The sequence below is a fragment of the Macaca fascicularis genome, chromosome 2, assembly GCF_037993035.2.
Source record: "Macaca fascicularis isolate 582-1 chromosome 2, T2T-MFA8v1.1".
Taxonomy (NCBI): Eukaryota; Metazoa; Chordata; class Mammalia; order Primates; family Cercopithecidae; genus Macaca; species Macaca fascicularis.
In genome coordinates, this window is record NC_088376.1 from 17,532,335 (window position 1) to 17,559,469 (window position 27,135).

A 27,135-nucleotide genomic window follows, 5' to 3' on the forward strand; every position below is an offset into this window, starting at 1 on the left:
TATTTTTAGTAGAGATGGGGTTTCACTGTGTTAGCCAGGATGGTCTCGATCTCCTAACCTCATGATCCGCCCATCTCAACCTCCCAAAGTGCTGGGATTACAGGCGTGAGCCACCACACCTGGCCTATAGAAACGTTTTATACGTTTTTGGTTTGTCACAATAAGCTAGGATTAATTTATTAAATAAAGGAAAATATTTTTAATACATTTAGTATGGCCTAAAGGTACAGTGTTTATAAAGTCTACAGTAGTGTACAGTAATTTCCTAGGGCTCTCATTCTCACTTAACACTCACTGCCTTAACTCAGAGCAACTTCCAATCCTACAAGCTCCAATCATGGTAAGTGCCTTATGCAGATGTAACGTGTTATTTTATCTTTTATGCCATATTTTTGCTGTATCTTTTCTATGTTTAGATACATACATACTTACCATTGTCTTATGGTTGCCTTCACCATTCAGTACGGTGATGTGCTGTACAGGCTTGTAGTCTGGGAGCAATGGACTATACCATGTAGCCTAAGTGTGTTGTAGAATGTGCCATCTAGCTTTGTGTAAATACACTCTAGGATGTTTGCATGACGGATCGCCTAGAGATGCATTCTCAGAACATATCCCCACCATTAATCAACACAGGACTGCACTTCTTTCAGTATGTTTTAATAGAGTTACAGAAGATTAACTCCTAAGTTATGTATGTTTTCATCACTAGATCTCAGTGATATTTCTGCTGAGACTGGATACAAAAGAGTGTGGGGGGATCTCGGAAGCTTACACAGTCTTTATGAAATTTATCTGCAGCGTCTTGACTTTAGTAACTCTGGTTGTTGGTATATTAGAAATAATCTATCCTTATTTGGAAGAAAGGTCTGCACTGTCTTCACTGATGTGAACTACAATTATGCTTACCAGAGGAAAAAAATTCACCTGCTAAGAAGTGACACGAGGCATTTGCAAATGTAAAGTGAGATTTTTTTTCGTCCATTGAGAGATCTGGATTACAAATGCAGCTCCGTAAATGCAGTTGTCATAAATGTGCTTTGAGATGGCATTAACTGATTGTTTCTGTCACATCGACAGCCTCAGTAAAAAGGTCCTAAGGGAATTCCACTTTAAACATAAAGCCTGTTGGAGGAATGACAAAGCTGCACTCACTAATTAAATTTAAATTTACAATAGGAACATGACTGAAACTAAAATTCCAAGGGCTTGCTGGAGCAAATACAGTGAGAAAATTTTACTCTAAAGACCAAATATTGAGCCTTTTGCAATATTTCACCTTTTACCACCTCCTTTTGCACATTATCATAAGGTAACAACATGCCTACCACTCCCAACCATTTCCCTTTTCCAAACTTAAAATTTTGCAGAGGTACACACACAGAGAAAGTTGAAAGTGGACTGGGAAAAGGGATTCACTTATAGAACTCTTAAATGTCAGGACAGAGCTGAATGAATGGGCAGTGGATCCTGTTCACCACAGCTGCCCTAAAATAGGTTCCTTCAGCTGATGACCTGGCTCAGGCATCATATTTAGCCTGGGGCTCCTCCGGGTGGATGAGGCTCTGCGAAGTGGTTACTCCAAAGAACGCGACGCTGGAAAGGTCACCAGGCCAAGAGCCACTTATCTGCCTTGCCCAGCCTGTATCCTAGGAGGGCTGGTAGGGTGCTCCCTGCCTTTTCCTACCCAAATTACCCACGTTCCTACACACTTTCCCACCCCTTCCCCTCAAAGGCGGAGAGACCCTGGCCCTGGGTCAAGCCTGTGGCAACGCAGCCAGCAGCGCTCCAAATATTAAGAGAGCCGCGGGCTGCAAAAATCTGGCACTGGAGCCTCGGATAGCAAAGCGAAAGGAGCACGGAGCGCGCGCGTCCTCGTCCCTCCCTTTGCACTGGTGTGCGCTCCGCGGCTGCCTGGTGCACCTGTGGGTCCCTAGGGGGGCGCTGCCTCAGCAACCACCGTCGCCGCCCAGACTGCGGGAGCCGCGCCCGGGGCAGCCCGGAGTGGGGGAACGGAGATGAGCAGCGACTCGGACCACCAGTGCCCTGTAGACGGTAACGACCCAGCGCGGCTGCGGTTTTTGTCCTTAAGCTCCCTTGTCTGGATTTTAATCTCCTTACTTTTTGACCTGGGGACTAGAAGTTTGGTTATTTCCTTGTAAAGCGGCTGGGGTGGTAGAAAGTCCCCATCTTCATGGATTTTTTGCACCATTTTCCGTACCTAAAATGTTATCATTATTTAGAATCAAATGAGTTCACTTTTATAAAGCGCGAAGAACCGCGCCTAAGACATAATGGGGTTTTGTTAAATAGATACGTATTGAGATTTTACTGCTTGGCGAACTGCTGCACGTTTCCCTAGTTAGACTGGAAATACCTGCCCTGTAAAAAAAGATGTTTTTGCTTCTTTTTTGGGGAACAAGGACAGCATCATCCCAGTCCTGTCACCTGCAGCCAGTTATTCTATAAACAAGGGTTAAAAGAGGCTACCCTCATCTCAGAGTGCGTGATGCCCTTAATGTTCTTTGGATCAGAGCTGCGAGTTAAGAACAGGGACGTTAGTTGTTTGAAGATCTTGTGCAGCAGGATTCCCCAAACTGTCTTTATAAAACTCGGGTGTCACTTAGTTCTACTTCGGTAAAATAATAGTTACTCCTTCTTTGAAAGGTGATCATTATTGTCCTTCAGGTATTCTCACTAATGAGTTGTTGACCTTTTAGGAGTGATCCTCCAGGAATAACTCCTCTTTGTATCAATAACCTTTTTGAACTGTGCTGAACACAGCTTAATGAAGCCTCAAAGCTGAATGTCTCTGGGGGCTTCTGCTCAACAGGTAGGTCAGGTAACTCAGCTAGGGTTCCCTGCAGGTCAGTCATATTCAGGACTGGGAATTTTGCACAGTAGTTGGTGAAGCAGAAGCCATTTTTCTGAAAGAAACACTTCACCTTTTATTGTCCCAAGGAGAGTTTCCAGCATAACTGTCCTGACGCTCTTTTAAAAAAAAAACTTTAAAAGTTGTGTTATTATCATTATTATTTTTACATATGGCATAAAACCTGGTACTTAGAAGTAGAAAGTTAGAATAGTGGTTACCAGAGGCTGGGGAGGGGAGAGACAGGGCTGTAGACATGTAGGTCAATGGGTATAAGGCTGCAGTTAGACAGGAAGAATAAATTCCAGTGTTGTATTTCACAGTAGGGTGAATATATTTAATGATAATGTATTGTATATTTCAAAAAAGCTAGAAGAGAGGATTTCCATGTTCTCACCACAAAAGAGATGACAGGTATATGGTAATTACCCTGATTTGGTCATTAAACAATGTATATGTGTGTTGAAACATCACATTGTATCCCATAAATAGGTACAATTGTTACGCTTCAATTAAAAACAAAATAAAACTTAAAAAGAAGAAAAGCAGCTGACACTTTAAACTGCTAAGGCTTTTTGTCAGACTCTTATGTTCCTAGGGTCAGCACATACTTATTTAAATATTTGGCTAGGCTGGGCATGATGGCTCATGCCAGCACTTTGGGAGGCCAGGGTGGGCAGATCACTTGAGGTCAGGAGTTTGAGACCAGCCTGGACAACATGGTGAAACCCCATCTCTACTAAAAATACAAAAAATTAGCCGGGCATGGTGGTGGGTGCCTGTAATCCAGTACTCGGGAGGCTGAGGCAGGAGAATTGCTTGAATTTGGGAGGTGGAGGCTGCAGTGAGCTGAGATTTGTGTCACTGCACTCCAGCCTAGGTGACAGAGCAAGACTTCATCTCAAAATAAATAAATAAACAAATATTTGGCTATTTGAGAACAGATTGAAAAGCATAAATTAGATTATTTAAGAATCCTAATACAGGAGACTTTTTATGTGAATGAAGGATGGTCAGAATAATTTTTTCTGACCTTAACCCTGCTCTGTTTTGATTGTTTTTAACCTTAATTCTTGTTTTAAAGCCATATAGCATAGTCTTCAGAAATCTGATAGGAACGTTTTTTAAATAAAGTAAAATAACAAGGTATCTACTTTTCCTAAATTAAGCATGTGCCTTGTAGCAAAGCATGTCTGTAGCTTGTGGTGACTTTGGTAGCTGAATATATGATTTATAAATAGTAAAGTTCAAAGTTTGCCTTAAATCTGAATTTCTGAAAATACCAGAATTCTTGGGTTGCTCTCTGGTTATCCTTGAGCAGGTGATAAGGCAGCAACACACCTAATTATGCCAAATGCTTGCTATGGCATATTAAAAGAGTACAAGATAACTATCTGTCAGACTTAGTAATCCTCCAAGTATGTATGATGAGATCCTGAAGGTAACACTGGATTAGGATGTTAAATGATATCTTGTCTTAAATTCTCTTGTTGAATATCTGTTACAGACCTATACATTATGGAAGAATACCATAGGGAATCCTGTTGCAGATAAAGAATTCTTATTCTTCTCTTTATGCTTTGATATCGTTTATGATCTTGCTGTAGTACATGCAAGAGAGGTTTAAGCAATTAGTTATATCAGATTCAAATTTTCATTATATTAAAAATGAATGATTCTTCAGACTCAAATAATGTTTTTTTCTCTATCACTTGAAATAACAGCACAACCTTCCATTCTTCCTGAATAGCTTTGATTCTTGTTAAAACATGTTTAAAGAGAAGTAGAATTCTAATTTTCATGATGGGTCAAAAATTTGTTGTTGAAATGCTGGCTTTTATATACCGTTGTAAGACTGGCATGTTGTAATAAAATTGAAATCATGAAATTTGGGACCAAAACTTCTGTATTTTTTTGCCCCCTCTAGATTTTTTCTCTTTTTCTCTGTGACTTTTTCACTTTTTATTTACTTCTTATCATTTAAATGAAACCCCCAACAGGCAAAATTCATCACTGGGTGCCTGGTCCCTACTATTGCTGTGCTGAACTACAAATACTATCTTATCTAACCTTCATTAACAAGTCAGTGGGGATACTATTATGGTCTGCTTTTTAATTTTTATCTTAAGGAAACCAAGGCTTGGAGAAGGTAAAGATCAGTTCTGGGCATTAAACCCAGGGCTCTCACTCCAGAGTCCCACACCCCTACATTCCTAACACCTAATCCCAGACCCTGGCCTATGTTACAGAATATGGGCCAGTGACCTGGAGCAGCCTCCTTTGCCTGCCTGTGCTGGGACCATAGGAAGAACGCTGGAGAAGACCCTGAGATGTGTGTGGCTTTAAGTTCCTTGAAATGACAGTAGCATTCTTTCCTCTTTGAGTGGGAAGGATGAGAGAAAAACTGTCAGTTTTGGGAGGTTCGCACTCGTGGTAGGACTGGATGTGGCAATCCTGATGAGGCAGAGCTCACTGCGCCTCTCAAAGGCATGTATATGTGCTCTGCTGTTTGGTTGCTAAGAATCAAAGCAGCTTGGCTCTGAGGGAAAAGGGCAGCACCCCATGGGATGAATTCTGTAGCAGCCCTTTCTCTTGGGGTAGGTTTACTGATTCTTCCTCTCAGATCACGACAGATGAATCCATTTTATAAAGCAGTACCCTGGGAGCAGGCAGACTCACCATAGCTGTTCTCTATCACTTGAAATAGAGAAGGAAGGAAGAAATAGGAAGGAAGGAAGGAATAGGAAGGAAGGAAGGAAGAAAAATGCAAAGTAAATACTCTAGCCAACAGCCTGTTCAGACTGTGTCTCTGGATACATGATTTAACCTCTATGAGCCTCAGTTTGTTAATTTGTAACGTAGGGATAAAAATATGTACTGTTTAAGATTATCATGAAGATTAGGAATAATATGCAGAATACATGGCAGGTGGTAGGTTATAAATAGACTTATGATGTTCAGAAAATTGTATGTGAAAGTTAATGAGGTTATTGAAATGTGTTAGCACCACGTGATTTTACAGAAAGAGCCCACGGTGATGTTCACGCAACTCCACAGTGCTGCCAAACACAATCTCATACTCACCTATTGATGAAGAATGTCCACCAGCTGCGTGATTACCCCACACTCTATACATTTGGTCTGCTGCTGAGTCTTTGTAATTTGAGCTTTCAGTTTTAGGAAAGAATGAGTAGTTAATATACATATTAAAACAGGAGAATGAATTAAGAATCCAGGTGATTCATAGGGAGGTGATTTTCAGAAAGCAATTTGGTCACTGGTGTAATGGAATTACTACCACAGATGTTTCAAGATTTTTATCTCTGTTCAATGGTTTTTCTACTGTATTTGGTAAAGGTTGTATTGCCCATATCATCATTCTTTTTTAAATGTTTACAATTCTATATATCTATTTCTTGCCTGATATCTATGAGGGTATGGAACACATCTGTTTATTTACTGCATCCCCAGCATCTAGCAAAGTGCCTGGCACACAGTAGGTACATATATTTGACATGTTTGTTCAATAAACTCATACACGAATGATTTAGAGAGTGACAAGAATCATGACAGTGCATGATTCCTGAAATCTTAAGTTCTTTTCATCTTTGCATTTAAATCTTAAGTTCATATTCACTTTTGCCTCCTTGAAGCTCTTTATAATAGTAAAAATTAGTAACCATTTACACATCAAAAAAGGGGCATTGTTTGGAACATCTAAATATCTAATAGCTGGATGGCTAAACTAAATTATGATAGAGTATAGAATACTATGTGAATGCATTCCATGTTTGGACAATGACTATACATTGCAAGAGGTTCTAGGTGGTTAGATAGCAAAGAACAGGGGTTGTCTCTAGGTAGATGGGATTGTGGATATTCCTTAAATTCTTTGACTGTATTTGATTCTTATGTAAAGAATTTGCATTGGTTTTACAAGGAGGAAACACAGTATAAGAAATATAAACTATGTATATTATAGATCACTTATACTGTACCACCTGTTACTAGGCACTTAAGGTTGTCTTCTCAACTCATTTTCTAAATTTGCCCTCCTCTAACCCTTTTTGAACATTTCAGTAGTTTCCAACCTCTCAGCATTCCAAAATTGCATAATTGAGTTAAAAGAGATGTGCGATTTTAAAAGAAACTCAAAGTAGGAAAAAAAAGTTAACTGGAATCCAGTGACTAAGAATATTAATTTTTCAGCATGTTGCCAGGTTAAATACGTTGCTTTGCTGTAAATCATAGTTAACTTTTGGTCTCATTTCTGCTTTTGGCTTTTCCTTTGTTATATATACATTTTCTGACAGTTCATGAATACCTCCTTTGTAAGTGTTCCCTAATTGTTTCGCATGTGTGCTTGAGGTGTTTGCAAGGTGGCCACTGTTGAGTATCATTTCTTTGTCTGAGAAGGCAGTTCCAGGAACGAGAAACTTTGTAAAGATGGCTTCTGATATGGTTTGGCTGTGTCCCTACCCAAATCTCATCTCGATTTGTAGTTCCCATAATCCACACATGTCATGGGAGGGACCTGGTGGTTTTATAAAGAGCAGTTCCACTGCACATGCCGTCTTGCCTCCCACCATGTAAAACATGCCTTTGCTCTTCCTTTGCCTCCCACCATGATTTTCTTTATGGATTACCCAGTCTTGGGTATTTCTTCATAGCAGTATGAAAATGGACTAATACAGCTTTTCTCTTTTTTTAAATTAACATTTGGGAATAGAGGTATGAATGAGCAAACTTTTAATATTATACATTTATATATATTGCAGAAATTTTACTGTTGGTTCTACACCATTTCTGGGAGCATATGACATTGTTTTCTTTCTAACATCTGGTTGCTTCTTTGGTTTTCTGACAGAAGTGGAATTCAGAGTCCCTTTTCCCAGGATCCACCAGCCACATCACTTTTTCTTTCATGTAGGGAACTCTTTCAGTCTTAAAGGAAAGCCCTACTTCATTTTTAATATTTTCCCTCATAGGCACTCTGATAAAGTTGCATGCCCTTCATACTGTCTCCTTGTTGTTATGCAGCCCTAATATACTCCTTCTCTTGAAAAAGGGAGTAAGAAGTCCTAATCTCTTGATTTGAAGGTGATACCCCTATTGCATCCCACTTGGGGATAATAGGTATGGAATGGGAAAAATCCTGAAAAAAAATCTTAAAAATAGAATCTGTCCCCACTAAACCTACTGCTAGCACTCAGGGGTTTGGAACATCCCTCTTCTCTCTCCTTCCCACTTGGTTTTCACTATGAGCTTCTGAGGATTCCTGAGTCTCCACAACTCTATAATGGTGGTCCTGTTTTCTGTTTATTAAACTTTTTTGAATTATGAGGGCTGCACACATAGAACACCCACATATTATTTTGTACACTTGTAACCACCACCCAGAAGAGGAAATATAATTTTGCCATTATCTTAGAAGGTTCTTTTATGTGCCTTATTCCCAGAGCTCTTTTTTCCCCTAGAAGTAACCAGGATCTTGATTTTGATAGCACAGTTGGCCCTTCATAGCTGCAGTTTCTGCATCTGCATATTTAACAAACTGCAGAAGGAAAATAAAAAATAAAAACACTATAAAAAAGAACACAAATAAAAACAATACAGTATAACAACTACTTACATAGCATTTACATTGTATTAGGTATTATGAATAATCTTGAGATGATTTACAATATACAGGAGGATGTGCATAGGTTATATGCAAATATACCTTTTCACATAGGGACTTGAGCAGCCTCGGGTTTTGGTATCCATAGGGGACCTGAAACCAATCCCTTTTGAATACCAACCATTGACTGTCATTACTTTCTGGCATTTTAAAAATAGTTTTACAATTCATATATGCATTCCTAGTTATAACAATTTAGTTTTACCATTTAAAAACTATGAGATGTCTTTTTAATGTATAGATTCTCTCTCATTCTTTTCTATTCTTAAAACTTACCTGTTGAAGAACCTGGGCCATTCAGCTTATAAAACTGACAATCTGGGTTTCACCACTTTTGTGCCCACGGTTCAACATTTTCCTGAAGATTGCCTCTTAGTCTCTTTTCTGTTGCTTATAACAAAATTCCCTAAACTGGATAATTCACAAAACATAGGAATTTCTTATAGTTCTGGAGGCTGGGAAGTCCAAGGTCGAGTGGGTGCATCTAGAGAGAACCTTCTTGCTTGTGGGGATTCTTTTTGGTATCCCAAGGTGGTGCAGGGCATTACATGGCAAAGGGGCTGAGAGTGCTAATGCACTAGCTTAGGTCTCTTTTCTTCTTCTTATAAAGCCACCAGTTCCCTTCCCATGATAACCCATTAATTCACTAACTCAACAATCTATAAATGCTTTCTCAAAGATCCAGAGGCCTCACGATCCAATCACCTCTTAAAGGCCCCACCTCTTAGTACTGCCACATTGGGAATTCATTATCAACATGAGTTTTGGAGGGGATATTCAATCCATAGCACCTTCTTTTTAACTCCAGTTTGTACCACCCCAGAGTGTCCTCCTTCTCAGTCCTTGACTGCACATGCTAAGTACTCTATTAACTAACAGGTATAACAAGGTGAGGTGACACACCATGTTGGAGTCCAGGCTCTACCAGTTACTGAAGTCTAGGCACTGTGGGCACTGAACTATGTCCTTGGGTATGCTGCCCCAATTCTGAGGTCCAGCTTCCTTATCTGTAACTAGTAACAGAACCTGCCTCACAGAGTAGTGGTGAAGTTGACATGAGAGGATATCTGTAAACACTTAGCACTGGCTCATTCTGTATGTGCTCTCTCTATATTAGCTGCTGTTATTATGATTATCATTAAGTAGAAAGAAGTGGCAGACAACATTTGTACTGAAGCTCCAGTGTACCCTATTAACTCCATGTCCCTGGTTTTTTCCACTGTCTTATGCTGCCTGCCAGGAGCTCTAGGCTGTGACCTTGCACACAACAATACAGATTGGGACCTAGACGCTCCAATTCAGGCTGCGTGCTGCAAAGCAATCAGAGTTGTCTAGTCCTTTCTGTATAACGCAGTTGTAGCGAGCAAAGAATTACAACATGAATTATTAGCATAAAGCTAACCCCCATGCTGAGAAGTTTGCGTTCTACTTCAACAGGCTCCAACAGCACACTGTTTAGGTCAGAGTCCCCTCCCCTTCAATGAAGCCCCTTTGTCAGACATTGCTGTCCCACCCCACTCCCCATCCCTTGCCCTTGCCCTTGCCCTGTCATCTTCTCACCAGCCCAAGTTTGCTCTTGTTGTGCCCATAGTTTGTTCTTTATAATGCAAAACTACACAGTTACTGCTGGGGGAGGGTCTTGCTTACTTCTGCAGAAACCATGGATGCTGTAAAAAGTAGTGGTGAGAAATCAACACCTTGTCTTTTGGTGTGCAGAAATGTCTACATATCGCTTCTTCTGTTGGACATATCCAGTCCTCTTGACTACAGTACATTCCGTAATCTAATCCTTAAATTCCAGAAAAAAGCATGAAGTCATTTTATCATCTATTGGGCTTCTTATTAGGCGATCGAGTCTTTTATTGAGCTCTTCATATTCAACTCTTCAGTTCTTGTGTTAGCTTCATTAACCATTATAATGATTGGTAAAAATTGATGTTCTCATTTACCAATTAGTTCAAATATTAGTAATTTTCATTGTGATGCATTATGGGGCAGTTTTACAGACTTATATATTAAGCCTTTTGTTGACGTATATTTAGAATTTTTCAAGTTTATTGCTAGTCTGTTTTTGGTCTCTTTATTAATTTTCTGGCAATTATTTCTTTTCTCTGCCAATAATGGTAAAATATTCATATTTGTTAAATGCTTAGAAATAAATATTAATTTAAAAACATAGGCTGGGCACGGTGGCTCATGCCAATAGTCTCAGTACTTCAGGAGAACAAAGGAGGAGGATCACTTGAGATCAGGAGTTCAAAACCAGCCTGGGCAGCATGGTGAGATCTCATCTCTATTAAAATACATAAAATGTAATTTTATAAAAAATGTATAAAAATGTAAATGCTGACTTACTTACATTATAGTAGATTGAAAGGGTTTATATAGAAGTCTGTCTTGTTGAAAAATAATCATCCATTTATACATATGAAACTGGAATTGAAAATATTTACATGTAGGAATTAAAAGTAGTTGTGTGTGATTGGGTGGATAATGGAATTTTTCTTTAGATTCATCTGCTTGTCTGTATTTTCCATAATGAGTTTGTATTGTTTCTGTTAAAAAGAAAAAAAAAAAAACTTGGTAGGGATGGAGCTTTCATTTTGCTTAAATGCTTTTCTCACTTTAGGCCAGGCTTTTTAGCTTTATCCATCTGGTTTTGGTTTTCATCATCATCTTATATAGGCATGAATGTTATTCTATTGTTTCAAAAATTCTTACATTGGAATCTAAAATGTTTTCTAATAATCCCCTCTTGCTGGATACTTAAGTTATTTTAACATCTTTAAATCATAGATAAGACAGAAGAAAAAATAATTGAATGGAAATTAATTAAAAATATAGAAGCAAAAAATGGAGGAACACTGCAATTCTGGAAAAAGATTAATAATGTTTTAAGGTGGAACATGCCAGAATTACTAATCCCTGGAAATCAGTAACTGGAAATACTTATTTTTACCAATGATTATCTTGACCAATTTGTATTTGGTTAAGTTGGTATTGAACAAATACTAGATGCTTGTCAGGACAGCAAAGGGGAAAAACAAAGTTTGAGCATTATTCTGATATGGACTGAGGTGTGGGTTCTGACTCTAATAGCAATGAGCCATCAGTTCACTCCCCCATACAATAAAAGTGATAAGAAACAACACTACTTACCTCCTAGGGTTTTCTGAGGGTTGATAGAGAATATATGTTAAGTATCTGGCACATTAATAAGTATTTCCTGCCTTCCTCCCTCAATAAATATTTATCACATTGAATTCTATGTATACATATGCATGAAAATCTCTGGGGAGTATGATTTTTAATAAGGATTCATTTAAATATGTCCTCCAAACCAAATAACAAATGCAATGTATAATGAGGAAGGGACACCTTTGACTTTTAGCACTTGTAATAGAATAACTGAAAAAGGGCGGTATCAAAGATTCTTTCTGCTCAGAATGGAAACAGCACAAATAGAAAATATAATAGAAAAATCAGTGTAGGAGATAAATAGATTAGGTTTTTTTGGCTACTAATGAAATTATGGTGGTTGAAGTTGGTATCTTCCTGAACCTGTGCTCAGATTCGATCTCTCATGGATTTAGGGAACTGAATTTCGTTCTGCTTCTATTGCCACCACCACTTTAAGGACTGTCCCTTCAACAGGTGCTGCAGACTTGCACAGGAAGGGAATAACAGATCACCAATATGAGTTTTTGCCTGATGCTCATTTTTGAAGAGTATATCATGAAGTTCTCATGCAATGGGATTGTCTCGGGGAAGGCATTTTCCTTCCCCAACTGGGCTACATCTCAGGTCCCCAGATGTGGTTCAAACACTCTGCTTAATGTTGTCTGATCTGTGACTACTGTGGCTGTGGCTCTTCAAGTTGGAGATGGACCGCAGAAAGTGGTGTCCTCAGACCCACCAAGATAATATGGAATGCATCCCTCCTGTTCCTTATTGGCAGTGGAATAGCAAAATTTTGCAGACTAAGACGTGCAAGCATTTGGAGTTGGATGAGCAAATAGGATATTTAGAGTTGAAGGACTTAGACAAGTGGGATACCAGTTGTCTTTACACAGCTCTCTCATTGTTAATCTCTTAAAAAACCAATTAAAATTTTTATTTAAAAACTTAAAATGTTTACAATAGCATAAAAAATAGTAACAAGTCCAGTGAAGGAGATTAAAGACTTATATACTAAAAACTACAAAATATTGCTAAAAGAAATTAAAGAATACAAATAAATGAAGAGACATATTGTGTTCATGGATTAAGAAAATTGTATTTAGATATCCATGCTACCCAGAGCAATGTACAGATTTAACACAATCTTTATCAAAACCCAAATGGCATTATTTTTGCAGAAATATAAAAATTTACCCTTAAATTCACATGGCATTTCAAGGAATCTGAAAGTCCAAAATGATTTTTAAAAGAAAAATAAATTTAGAGGACTCACACATTCGGATCTGAAAATACTACAAAGCTATAGGAATCAAGAGTGTGGTACTAGCATAAAGACAGACGTATAGATAAATGGAATAGGATAGAGAAACCAGAAATAAACTCTCACATATACAGTCAAATGATCTTTGATAAAGGCTAGAAGACCACTCTATGAAGAAAGAACAGGCTTTTCAATAAATGGTGTGGGGAAAACTGAATATCCACATGCAGAAGAATAAGGTTGGATCTTTTTATTATACTGTATATAGAAGTCAACTCAAAATGGATTAAAGATGTAGTGCAAGACCCCAAAATATAAAATTTTTATAAGGAAACAAGAAGGGAAAACCTTATGACATTGGATTTGGCAATGATTTCTTGGATATGACACCACAGCACAGGCAACAAAAGCAAAAATAGACAAATGAGACTACATCAAACGTAAAACCTTTCATGCACCAAAAGACACAATCAACAGTGAAAAGGCAATCTATGGGATTAGAGAAAATATTTTCAAATAATACACCTGATAATATTGTGAATATACAAAGAACTCCTACAACTCAAAACAAAATAATTGTATCACTCAACTTAAAAATGGGCAGAGTACTTGAAAAGACATTTCTTCAAAGATGATACAAAAATAACCAACAAATGTATGCAAAAATGCTCCCTATCACTAATGTTAGAGAAATACACTGAAACCACACTATCACCTGACACCTATTAAGATGGCTACTATTAAAAAAAAAAAACCACCTGAAAGTAACAAGTGCTGGAGAGTATGTGGACAAACTGGAGCACTTGTACACTGTTAGTGACATTGTACAATGGTGTAACTGCTATGTAAAATAGCATTAAAAATGAAAAATCAAAAAAATAGAAATAGAACTACCATATCCAGCAATTCTGCTTCTGAGTATCTACCTCGAAAACTGAAAACAGGGTAAAGAGATATTGGCACACCAATGTTCATAGAAGCACTATTCACGATAATAGAGAGGTAGAAGCTACAGAAGTGTCCATCAATGGAAGAATGGATAAACAAAATGTAGTATATACATACAATGGAATATTATTAAAAAGGGAGGAAATTCTGTCAGTGCTATAATATGGATAAATCTTCATGACATTATGCAGGGTATAATCAGTCACAAAAAGACATACTATGTAACTCCATTTATGTGAGGTATTTAAAGTAGTAAAATTCATAGAAATAGAAAACAGGATGGTGATTTTTGGTAGATTGTGAGGGGGGAAGTGGAATTATTCAATGACTATACAGTTTCAGTTTTGGAAGATGAAAACGTTTTGAACATCTGTTTCACAATGTGAAACATTGTTATATATGTCCAAATAAACAATGCGAATAGACTTATAACACTACTGAGCTGAACACTTAAAAATGGTTAAGATGGTAATTTTTATTATTCATGTTTTACAATAAAAATACCTAATTAAAAAAATATTTTAAGGATAGAAAAGTGTGTAAAACTATTTAGAACTTTCCTTGTCAAACTGTCTTAGTCTATTTTGTGCTGCTATAACAGAATACCACGGAACGGGTAATTTATAACAATTGTATTGGCTTAAAGTTCTGGAGCTGAGAAGTCCAAGATTGAGGGGTCAGCATCTGGGGAGCCTTCTTGCTGTGTCATTCGATGATGGAAGGTAGAGAGGCAAGAGAGCAACAAGGGGGCACACTCTTGCCTTTGTAGCAACTTCAACCTCCACCCATGAGGCTGGAGCCCTCACGACCTAGTTATTTTTTATGGTATTTCAAGGTCCCACCTTTTAATGTTGTTACAATAGCAATTAAATTTCAACATGAGTTTTTGGAGGAGACAAACATTCAAACCATAGCAGTCACTGATCAAATTTATCATTTTTTGTTTTTGACATTTTTGACATTGCTAGACAGCACTGGTCATAATGTAATATTTCTAAAGAGTAGAGATGTGTCCAGTTATTTATTTGTCCCTTCATTGAACAATCTCAGATGGCTGTTCTTGAGTTCTCACATCTTTTTTTATACTGTTGCCATCTCCCTCCATCAGGGTCTCCCATGAAGGTCAGTGATATTTTCTTCCTTCTCTTGAATTCCAGTAGCATCCTTGACCGCTATTTGATGCTTTTGTGTATTGCATTTAACAAGCTTGGTCATCATTTTATCTTCTAGTTTTTTAGCCCACAAAAGGTTGGAATTACATATAGCGTAATTTGGGTTGCCTCTGAAAATGTTAAGAGGATCTACTATAAGAGTTTCAGTATCTGTTACTTTTACATTGTTCTAATTTTTGGCATTCTTCTGTATTCTTGCATATGTTCTAGTTATAAGATTTTATCAGATAAGAAGCTTGCACACAAAGTGTATGTAAGTGAAAATATTTTTATGTAATGTATACATGCATAATTACAATTTATGCCCATGATTTGTAAAAGCTGATAATATTTTATTGCTCAAGAGATACACATATAAACAGAATTGCCAGATAAGTCCCAGTTGAAAGGAATATTATAGCTTTCTACTCACTTACCTGCACTGGAAATGTGATTGATCTCTAGCCCTTAGCTAGGAAAAGGACAATGCCTATGCTTTCTTTCCTTACTTTCTCCATTTTCACTGCTCTCATAAGCAATACTACTAAGAGTTCATAGTACAGCTTAAAGGGGGTGGCCAATTATCTTTCACTCTTTTTTATACTGCATGTAATTTTTTAAGAGCTTTCTTGAGGTCTAATTTGTATTCCACAAAATTCACCAATTTGAGAGTACAATTCCACTTTTAAGAAATTTACAGTTATTTAATCCTCATGTCCATAAAATTTTAGAGTACAGTCATCCCTCAGAATCTGCAGGGAATTGGTTCCAGGACTTCCTGTAGATACCAAAATCCACAAGATGCTCAATTCCCTTATGTAAAATGGCATAGTATTTGCATATGTATTAGTCCATTCTCAAACTGCTATAAGGACATACCTGAGACTGGGTCACTTATAAAAAAGAGGTTTAATGGACTCACAGTTCCACATGGCTGGGGAGGCCTCACAATCACGGCAGAGGCAAAGAAGGAGCAAAGGCACATCTTATATGGCAGCAGGCAAGAGAGCGTGGGCAGGGGAACTGTCCTTTATAAAACCATCAGATCTCATGAGACTTATTCACTATCCTGAGAACAGCATGGGAAAAACTCACCCCCATGATTCAATTAATTCCCACCAGTTCCTTCCCATGACACATGGGATTATGGGAACTACAGTTCAAGATAAGATTTGGGTGGGTACACAGACAAACCGTATCAGCATATAACCTGTGCACATCCTCCTGTATACATAAATCATCTCTAGATTACTTATAATACTTAATGCAATGTAAATGATATGTAAATAGTTATATTTTATTTTAAAAATTGTACTTTTATTGTACTGTCATTGTTGGTTTTTAAAAATGTTTAATATTTAAAAGTATTTATTGAATCCATAGACGTAGAACTCAGGCAGAGGACTGTGTTTTCATGTATGTATTTAAAAAATTACTGTGCTTTTCTTCTGCTGCTTTTATGAATACCTCTTCCTTTATGCCAGCAGTGTCTGGCTGTGAAAGATTCTGATCTTAGTAAGTAGAATGCAAAGAGAAAGGCAGTTACTGTTTAGATTCAGGCAGTCAAAATAGGAGTTTCAAAGCAAAACAATAGTTTTCTCATTCCAGCTATTGCCTTGGGCTTTCTACATTCTTTTATTTTCCCTTTAACTTAACCAATTTTGCCTAGAGAACCAAATTATGGAGTTTTTTTCCTGGTGCAAAAAAGATATTTTTGTGTACATTCAATGGCTATCCATGAGGCTAGCATTAAGAAAAATTAATATTTAATGCAGGCAAAGTCACTGAAAAATCTCCATTTCTGGCAAGAAGTGACAATGAGAGGAGGAAGGATTAAGCAAGAGAGGCGAGTGCAGAAATGCACATTCTTGATTTCTTATTAGTTGGGATGGAAGCAGGGGTGGAGTAGTATTTTACTACTTTAAATATATCACACAAATGGAGTTACATAGTATTTGTCTTTTTGTGACTGACTTCACTCTGCATAATGTCATGAGGGTTTATCCATATTATAGCACTGACAGAATTTCCTCCCTTTTTAATAACATTCCATTGTATGTATACACTGCATTTTGTTTATCCATTCTTCCATTGATGGACACTTGGGTAGCTTCTACCTCTTTACCATTACCGTTAGTAAAACTAATGGTAGTTTTATGGAAATAAGGTAAGTAACAACATAGGCCTTTATCAGTTTCTCTTGGAGGAGATCACCTTGCAGACTTATCAAAGCCAAAGTGATGGCTCACTAAAGTGGGATGGAGAGGGAGAGCCTGTATTGATCTCTTCAAGGGGTGGAGATAATTCAGAAAAGCCCTTTTCGTCCTCAGAGGAAGATAGATTAATTGAGTACCCTTGGTCCTCCCAATGGGCTTTCTCTGATGAGGATGAAGGCAAAAACTATGGGATGCATTTGCTTTACTGGGGAGCCAAGGAAGGATGGGGCATAAGCCCAGAAATGTCTATTCCATCACCAAAAGCTAAAGTGAGACAACCTTATCCAGAGAGAACCCTAGTCTATGACTAACATGAGAGATAAGAGGCCATGAGTATGCATCTCACATGACTGCCAGGTGTGAATGGAGTCAAGATGTAGACAAGTGAGATCGCCCAGGGACAAAGGTACCAGTCAGTGCACACTGCAGTGATCCAAGGACTCCACCACTCTTCCTCCACTCTGAGGTTGAGTGAGACATTCTTTTCTCCCCATGTACCTAGAAGTCATCAAGAAAATATTAGAAGTGGAAATCTGAGATAACATGTTCAAACAGTTAAACAGAACATTGCCTCAACGAATTGTTTAACTTATTATATATGTTTTAACCAGATTGGACAAAATAAAATAAATTGTTACCTTTTTTTCAGCAATATGGGCTCATGTGGAAGACAACATTAATTAAAGAACATAATAAGGATACTATATTTTCTCTATATACCCTAGTGTCCTAAAAATAATAGTACCACAACAGGCTTAAAACAAATGGAATTGACTGCTTGAGCTAGTACCACTGCCACTGGCACTGTCTTGGGAGAAGTGCAGTTGCCAAAGGTAAATATGTGCAAAGCTGGGTCTCAGGCCTGAGTGGAGTGTCCTATGGTAAGTGAGTCTCACTAGATTAAGTTATGTATTTTGTAAAGAGGGAAAAGAGATGGGTGTCAAATGTCTATCAGTATTCTTATAATTTAAGTCAAAGTATTCATGTATTCATCCAGCCTACAAACTCTTTGTTTAAAGAAAATTTACAGAGATACTTGAGATAAAATTGCGTTTCTATACCTAAAGTAGGCCTCATGGGCCTAAAAGACTACCTGCTCATGTTCTCCATCACTTCCTTCCCCGAGCTACTTCCATGAAGGTCCTGGACGATTTTAGAAATTTATGGTTCTGAAGAGCACTAATAAGGACCACTTTTAGAAACGGTAGCATGTGATCTTTGTTAGTTACATGAATAAGAACTTAACTTTAAAAAATAGGCTTTAGCTGTACAATCACTGTTAGAGTGACAAGGTGTTTTGTAGAGCATTATTTAACTGAGAGTATCATTTAACCAGAAAGGTTAAAGTACTTGAAGCCACAGAGCTACTTAGGGGCCAGAGTCAGGGCTAAAACTCTCTCACCCCAGACTCCAGAGGGTTCCTTTTGTGCATATCACCAGGGCAGGTAATTAAAAGTAAGAAACAAAACCTGTAAGATACTGATCAAATCATACTGGGAATTCATGTGTGTTTCTACCAGCATCTGAGATTTTTTGGTGTAGTGCTTAATAATTTCAGCATTCAGAACTTTCTTCATGTTAAATATTGTAGAGCAACTATCTAAATTACTTGATGACAGCAAGCCACTGTTAAATATTAAAATATATTATGGTTAAATATTAAAATCTATATGGTTAATACTACATCATTAACCATCTTAAATTTCCACACTTCAGTTTTTGTCCCTTTAACAGACAAAAGTCAAATCAAAGTCCTTCCTTTGCTGATGTTAGCTGGTAAGCCTATTCCCATCTCAGCACTGTGTGTGCTGTGTTGTTTGATCTTCTAATACTTTGTATTGACTTACAAAATCAATAGAGACGTAGTTGGCATTTTATGACATACCTGATTTTTCAGATGCTATGTGGGCCGAAAAATATACCCAAGCAACGTATTTCCTTCATATGCCTTTTCATCATGGTATATGTCATGACACTCAGTTTTATTTCAGTACCTAATTTGTATGATGCAGTGATAGAGGAGAAAGAAAATTTATGAAAAATTGGATTTCCTAATGTTAGTCAGTGGCCTTATTTTTCAAATTGATGGTACAAAAAAAGAGAATTTTAGAAAGTATTTGTAGAACATAAGTCTGATGACAGTTTTGCCCAAAATTGTTCAATATGTCATCTTAGCATTTGTTCTTTTATTGTTTCATGTGTGTTAGTCCAATCTTTCTGGTAAGAGAGGCTACACAGTTTAGTGGAAAGAGAAGAGGTATTACAATTGATCATAATTTGAATATCAGCTTTGCTATTTACTATTATCAGCTATGTGACCTCCATAGCGTTAACTGACCTCTCTGATCCTCATTTCCATATTTGTAGAACTGGGTATACTTGCCTTATAGGGTGCTATGAATATTTGTCCAAAAACATGAAATATAAGTGCCTCGTGCAGTGTCTTTCTGGTCCATTGGGATTCAAAATATAAAAGGTATTTGTTAGGTTTTTCAGAATCAGGCTCTGAATCAAGAATTAGAATGTGGGTAGTTACTTTGTAAGGTGATTTCAGGGAGACAGCCAAATAGAGGATGCATAATAAAGTAAGGTATCTATCACTGTGGGTAACTGAAGCTTAATCCTGCTGGGTAACTCTGGGTGTTAATGAAGACAGACATTAGTATTATCGCATGTGAAGAGCAAGAAAGCTGGCTATTAATACATCAGTTTCTATCACTTACCGGTTGAAGGATGCTGAGCTATGGGTATTTAATTTTCAGAGCTTCACACTTGGCACTTAAGTGGGCATTAAAGAGAAATTAGAGAGCCTGTGCGTGGAAGAAACATCTGAAGAAACACTACTCCATTTCTGTTATTTTTTCCATTGATGAACTTTTGTTTTCTTGGCTCCCCATGAAAAGGCATGTTGAAACCACCTCATACTTGTTCATCACAAATGTTAAATATTCAGAAATGTTGTGAGCCAGTTTTAAAATTTGGCCCTGAAATTAGCCATGATCGGGGTCTTTACACCATAGAAATAGGTAAATGCTACCAATCAGTCTTTTCTTCAGAAACCAATTTATCAGTACACATTACTGTCCTTATCCTATCTCTTTCCATAAATAGAGAATAGGGGTTACAATCATAGGCTTGAGAATCATATAGACCTATTCGAATTTGATCTCTGATACCTTTTAACTGTGTAGCCTTGGGCAAGTTACTTAACTTCTCTGAGTTTTAATATTCTCATCTATAAAATGGGGATGTTAGTATGTAACTTGCATGGCTGTTGTGAAGATTAAATACAGTAACATATAATATGTGCAGAATATTATAGAATACGGAATGTATTATAGGAGTTAGACCTTACACAATTGTAATAGGAACTGAAGAAGAAAACATTCATAAGGGAGAATTGGAAATCAGAGAAAAGTCACAGATCAGCCTTCCTGAAGAACTGGCAAGAATGGCCAAGTTGGAGCTTGTAGGAAAATCTGGAAATCCAGGCATGTCCAATTGCCCAAGTGCAATAGTGAAATGGGCTGGAGAAACTTTTTCCTCTGTGTGAATATCTCTGGGATCAATCATGAAGCATCTAGATGAGAAGAGAAGAGAGTAAGGATAAACTGCAGTATGCTGGCACGTTTGTATCTATCCATCATGGCATTTGACCTCAGAGAGGCTGGGCCACTGCTTCACTTCTGCCAGAGTGTGGAGCTAAGAGCCACAGAGAATATTGGATTAGGAAACCACCCCAGAGGGCAGAATCAGATCCTACTTAATATGTGAAGTATGTGCCCAGTGGGATTTCAGAACTGCTATACGCCAATGATTACCCTCTGCCTCCCATTCTTTCCTGAGAGTGTCTGCAGAAATTATCCTGGCCTCTATCACTATTGTATGTTGCGTGTGATGTCTGATAACTTGTGTTTTTAGTTTAGGGGTCTCGGGACCAAGAACATAACTGAACAGTCTTGTCCGCCTGTAGACAAGACACACAGACCATGGCATTCTAGACTTCAAGCCTAATTCTATAATGAGATAAGATTTTGGGAGGTCATCATACGGGAATGAGAGGAATTTAAATAATTTTGGTCAGAGACTGGACTATGATAGATTGCAAAATTGGTTTCAGAATCCTTTCTGCCTAGTATGCTTACTACTTTGCAATGTGACACTGCCCTCTGTCATCAAGAGGTGAGCTTTTTTTTTTCCCTTCTCTATATCCTTGAGTCTGGCTGCTTTTGTGACTTGCTTTGACCACTAGACAGCAGAAGTGATATTTCTGACAAATCATCTGAGATCTCAAGAGGTGCTGTAGCTTTTGCCTTCACTGTCTTCAAAGCTGGTATTACTTTGTGAGGAAGACGAGTCTTATCTTTGATAATAAAAGCCTACATAGAAAGACCCAGCCATCTCAATCTTCCTGGCTGAGCTGAGCTCTGAGTCAGGGCACAGGTTGGATGCAGTTGTGTGAGTGAGCCCAGGCAAGACCAGCAGAATTACCCCGAAGCAATTATGTACGTTGGTGCTGCTTTAAGCTACTAAATTTTGGGTTCATTTTTTGGTACAACTATAGATAGCTGATATATCCTTTAAGTAGGTTTTTTTTCTGATTTACTTAACCAGAGTGAATTTAGTTGTATTTTCAAAGAGTTGTTGTTTTGTGTAAATATGCTGCTGTTTACAAAGGACCTACAAAAATATGGCATAGAGTAAGCACTAAATAAATGCTAGCTATGATTATATGAAATAGGTTCTAGATGCTTATGAGAGGTGGAATGTAGATAACACTTAGTGGATCTGGTGAATCTTTAGAAGGGGTTACATGGGCTTCAAGCAATCTCTGTGTCATCAAACCTTGGTTCTCTCAAATTCAAAATGAGGACATTTGCTAACTGATCTGTAAAAGTGCTTGTAAAGCTCTAAGATCCCAAAATCTTACACATAATTGGCCAAAAATATCCTTGGCCCATATCCTAGATGGTTTCAAACCCATATCTCAGTGAATTTCAGTTGAGGAATAACCCAGACCAGCCTTACTATGATCTGTTAGGCAGTGTTCTGCGAGTACTTCATTTCTCAACATGACAGTGGCAGTGAGATGTGTGGGCATTCCCCAGGGCACCTGCATTTGCCACTCCAGTGGTATAATCTATAATGTAGTTTATGTTACTGTGGTGACTCCCAGGAAGCTACAATTTTCAGGACATTTGCTCCAATTCTGTATAGAGGTGAAACTGAATCTGTGTGGCATAAAAGGATGAGTTTCAGCCTCACCCTCTTCACTACTTCACTAAGCAATTCAGCTCTGGCCCCATATTTGCAAACTCTACTCAGCAATGCATTTTTCTTGCAGGTAACAGTGTCCTCCCTCCCTAGAAGGCAGTTTGGACCATCTGTTTTAATTCAAGTGTAGCCCTTGGAAAGGTTTTATTGCCATTCCAATGAGCATCTCAATATGTATTTTCCAATCACATTTAGTAACTCTGTAAAGGAATTTGGTGAGTAGTTTTCTGTATCTGAAGGTGGCCACATGTGAATGTCACAACATGTGTATTGAGAAGCAAGAGAGCTGAGAGTAATTGCCCCCTGTTCACCTATAAAATGATTCACCAAAGCCCTAAGCAGGAGGCAGAACCCTGGGCAAAGATAATCCCCATATCAGAGTTAATCAACAGATGATGCAAATGAGGCACCCATTTCTAGCATTTATTTAAATTTTCATTTAAATTGCTGGTTAAATGGAATGCATTTAAAATCCTGTAGTCAACACTTGAGCAAATTGTTTTTAAAACTATATATTAAATTGTAACACATTGCAATTTAATACATACTTCTAAGATAATTGCTTATTGCTTTAGGAGCACAAAAATGTGTCCAAATAGTTTAGTGTGGTTGATAAGACACAGAAAGCAATATCTTCTTGCTTGCCTTTTTTGGAAAAACAGGAGAATATGGTAATTATTAACATGGGATCTGGAATCAGGCTGCCTGGCTTTGAATTCTGGCTCCACCACTTACTAGCTATATGAGACTTGGGCAATTCCCTTTCTCTAACTTCAGTTTTCTTATCTATAAAATAGAGTTTAAAAAGATATCTTCATCATAAGGCTGTTATGAGAATTAAAGGAAATAATCTATATAAAATATATAGCCCAATACCTGGTCCATTGTAAGTATCCATTAAATGTTAACCACTATTATAAGTGCAGTTATATTTTTGTTTCGTTTATGCCACACTACAACTAGAAAAGCTACTAGAGAAGATAGAATTACTCGGGTGGCTTGTGTCAGTGGCTTGCATTATATTTCTTTTTGGCAGCACTGTCCTGGACTCTTTTTGCTATGACTGCACTATACCCACTGACCTCAAGCATCCAGAATTATACATGGGAAGAATGTTAGAGAAAAAAACAGCATATTTATTGTCTGACAGTGACTGGTTGACCTCCAAGTTTTGGAAAACAGTGTAAATAGATGAGAGACTCTGAAGGTCAAGAGAGTATACTTAGTAAGGTGTGTCTAGTTGATTTTAATTTTCATCAGTTGGAAACCGCTATACAATCCAGGCTACTCAGAGTATTCATTATGGCTCTCTAGTTTCACAGAGCGCAGAATGACTCTTGCTCACCAAAAGGGGGAGTTTATTGAGAGTATCTTAGAAAGCTCACAGAATTAGAGAAAGATAAATAATTATGTCTTAAATAAGACAGAAACCAAGGTGACTCTGGAGATCTGGAAAACTTAGAACTTGGAGATACCTGCAAAAGGGCCTTTATGTAACTGACAGTATTACCAAGACCATGTCCTAGGGGAACTGTGGTTCTAGTTGAGAAGCTAGTTAGGCCAAAAATGCCCTCAAGTAAACAAGCAAACCAAAAACAAGTCTTCTCTTTACTCGGCCCTGAATCTCAGAAAACACAGAAGTTACCATTAAAGCAATGAGTGAAACTTGGTGTTTTACAAAGGTATATAGACAAGAAAAGGATGAAGAATAAGAAAGGACAATCAGCCAAGATGTCAGAGGAGGAAAATGCCAAATGCCAACAGAAACCGTGACTATGGGAGTGACAGTGGTTAATGAAGAGAAGAAGGAAGATATAGTTAGTACAGCTGCTGAGGAAAGTACTGCTCTGTGGTGCAGTAGCTACTGCTGAGCCACATTAAAGCATATGGTCAAGTTCTCCAACCTGGGACTGAAGGACAGGTATAAAATTCACTGAATGGGTATGCTACATCATTTTTTTTTTTCATGGAGCCCAATTTCACAAGTTTTTTCAAGCTGAATTTGGACCCATTAAAAAGTTCAAAAGGTTTAGAAATGGGTTAGTGGGTGGAGGTGGTTTAGAGAGCTGCCTTAATATGACAATGTAAGATATACAATTGCAGCACATCATGCTCCTTATTAAGTAATGTTTACTCAAGCAATAGGAGTAAATGTCTCTGAAAAATCTACTCTCCTGGAAAGATTAGGTTATTTAATTCCTGGCCTTGTGCCCAGTGAAAGGGAAACATTATTGAAATTAAAATAAGCAGGGTTTATGGTGTACTGTGTATTTATTGGCTATTGGTAGGGCACTGCCAGCTATTTTTCTGGCTGTTTCAGAGACTCCCTTCTGAGGAGCATGTTCTCTCAGAAGCTGGATGGTGTTTATGGATCTGGCTCTTTGGTTCATGGGGGTGCCTTGGTGTTTCAGTAGAATCAGAATTATCTGACTGGTATCAGATTCTAACATAACAATCTCATAACATAAAACTCTGGGTGATGGGAACATGTTCGCTCCCAGAAATATTACATGTTCATCTGTGTTTTGCAAGAAAGGAGCTGATGCACAAAGTGATTTTCTCCCATCTTCTGTCACTTTTTATCTAATGATCATTTTTAGAACATAGACTTACTGGAGGACAGAAAAGCTGTCTATCCATGGAGTTGTAGAACTCTTTACAAAGATATGGGATACCTGGCTGAAATTCAGTAACAGCATTGTAGGAGAGAGTGTAAAATAAATGTAAACCTACCATCCTGTCTACTATTTATTTCATTTCTTCCCTCTCCCTGACCTGGATTATTGGCGTCATTTCTTCCTTCAGTTCTTGGTTTCCCACCTAAACTTTACGCCAGTCCCACTTCATCTTTCCAAGGCAGTCTTCCTATCCCATCGACAACGTTCAGTGGCCTCCTATTGCCCACTCAGTAAGTAACAACTGAACTCTCAGTTTCTACTGAAGTCCCTGCAAGGTTGGTCTCTTTGCCTACTTCTCGAAAGCTCCTTCCCTCATTTATAGACCCTGCCCTTTGGACAAACAGAAGTACTTGAGGTTCCTGGACAGACACACACACTTTTTTGCCTTAGTTCATGTTGCTTTTTCTGTCATGAAAGTCCATGGCGTGAATCTTGTTTCTATATCATGAGCAATCCCTATGAATTTGTCAAAATGCCGATCTTCCTACGCGCCAGCCACACACTTGTCTAACTTGCTTTCCCCAAGCATTCCCCAGATCAGTACAGGGGGTTCCACATCTATCTCATTGCTCGGGTCTCAAACCTAAGAATTACTTTAAATTCTTCTGCTTTCTTGACCCCTACACATCCAATCTATCAGCAAGTTCTTTAAGCTTTATCACCTAAATATCTCCCAAGTTGCAGCACTTTACTCCATCTCCTCTGTTACCATTCAGAACAAAGTTCCCATTATCTACTGTCTGGACTTCTACAGTAGTGACCTAAGCTTTCTCCCTATTTCCACATCTGTCTTTTGACAGTTCATTCTCTACACGGCATCCAGAGTAATCTTCCATAAATGTAAGCCAGTACACGTTACTCCTCTGTTTAAAACCCTTAAGCGGCTTCCTGTTGATTTTAGAGTAAAATACAACCTGACCTGATCTGCTCCCGGTCCCTATTTCCAAATCTAATTTCACCCTTCCTTTCCCTTGCCCTCACACGTGGGCCACACTCGTCTCTTTCTACTTCTTAACGAGGCCAACTTATTGATTGTTTGCATTTTCTGTTCCTTGTTCTGGGATCATTCTCTTTCCATATCTTTTCGTGTCTGGCTCCTTCTCTTTTACAACTCAATTCAGATATCTTCTGCTCAGAAACATTTTTTCCTAATCATATCTACAATAGCTCCTTGTCCTTATTCTATGAAGTCATTTAGGTATTTCCTTTAGAACATTTATTAGAGCCTGCATTATTTTAATAATTTATCTGTTTAACTGCATATATTATCCACCCTAACTAAATGTAAATTTTTCTTGTTCATTGCTCAACCTCGAATGCCTTACACAGAGTTCTGTACATAATAGGCACTAAATATAAGTCTTTGCTGAATGGCTGAATGGAGGTCTGTCTCAAATACCACCTCATCCAGAAGGACTTTCTGCTTCTCACATTCAGAAGCAATACCCTTCTCTGCAATTTCAGTATGTGTTTTGTCTGACTTCATATATCATAATGTATGCCTTTTGGATAGAATTTTAAGTATTCATAAACATGTCTCATTTCCCTTATTGGATTTTGGGGTCGCCAGCTATGTGTCTGTTTGGTCTTGAAGTTTTCTATAGTGCCTGCCCTAATGTCTTGAACATAGTAGCAATTCAATATTATATGAATATTTCATGAAAGTATGAATAAGAGAAGTATCTGCTTACTGTGGATTTCAGCTGAGGAGAATGAGCCCAAGAGGAGACTAAAAGAATGATTAAAATTATCTTGTCTTGCTCTTCCTTTTCAAAAAAAAAAAAAAAAAATAGATACCCATCTCTTGCTGACAAAGTTGTAAATATAGTTTTCTGTTTACTCCTTTGAATTCATGTTTGTGGATTGGATATGGAA

The 27,135-nt window shown here is 37.9% G+C and overlaps 1 protein-coding gene across 2 annotated transcripts in view; it reads left to right on the plus strand.

Moving 5' to 3' along the window:
* The first annotated feature begins 1,826 nt into the window (after nucleotides 1-1,826).
* GADL1 (glutamate decarboxylase like 1) overlaps nucleotides 1,827-27,135 on the plus strand; it is a 168,516-nt gene continuing 143,207 nt past the window's right edge. For both annotated transcript variants that reach the window (XM_015445005.4, XM_065539812.2), the window contains exon 1: nucleotides 1,827-2,055. In XM_015445005.4, the coding sequence (XP_015300491.3) occupies nucleotides 2,019-2,055 (37 nt within the window). In that variant the 5' untranslated portion in view covers nucleotides 1,827-2,018. The remainder of the gene's footprint in view (nucleotides 2,056-27,135) is intronic.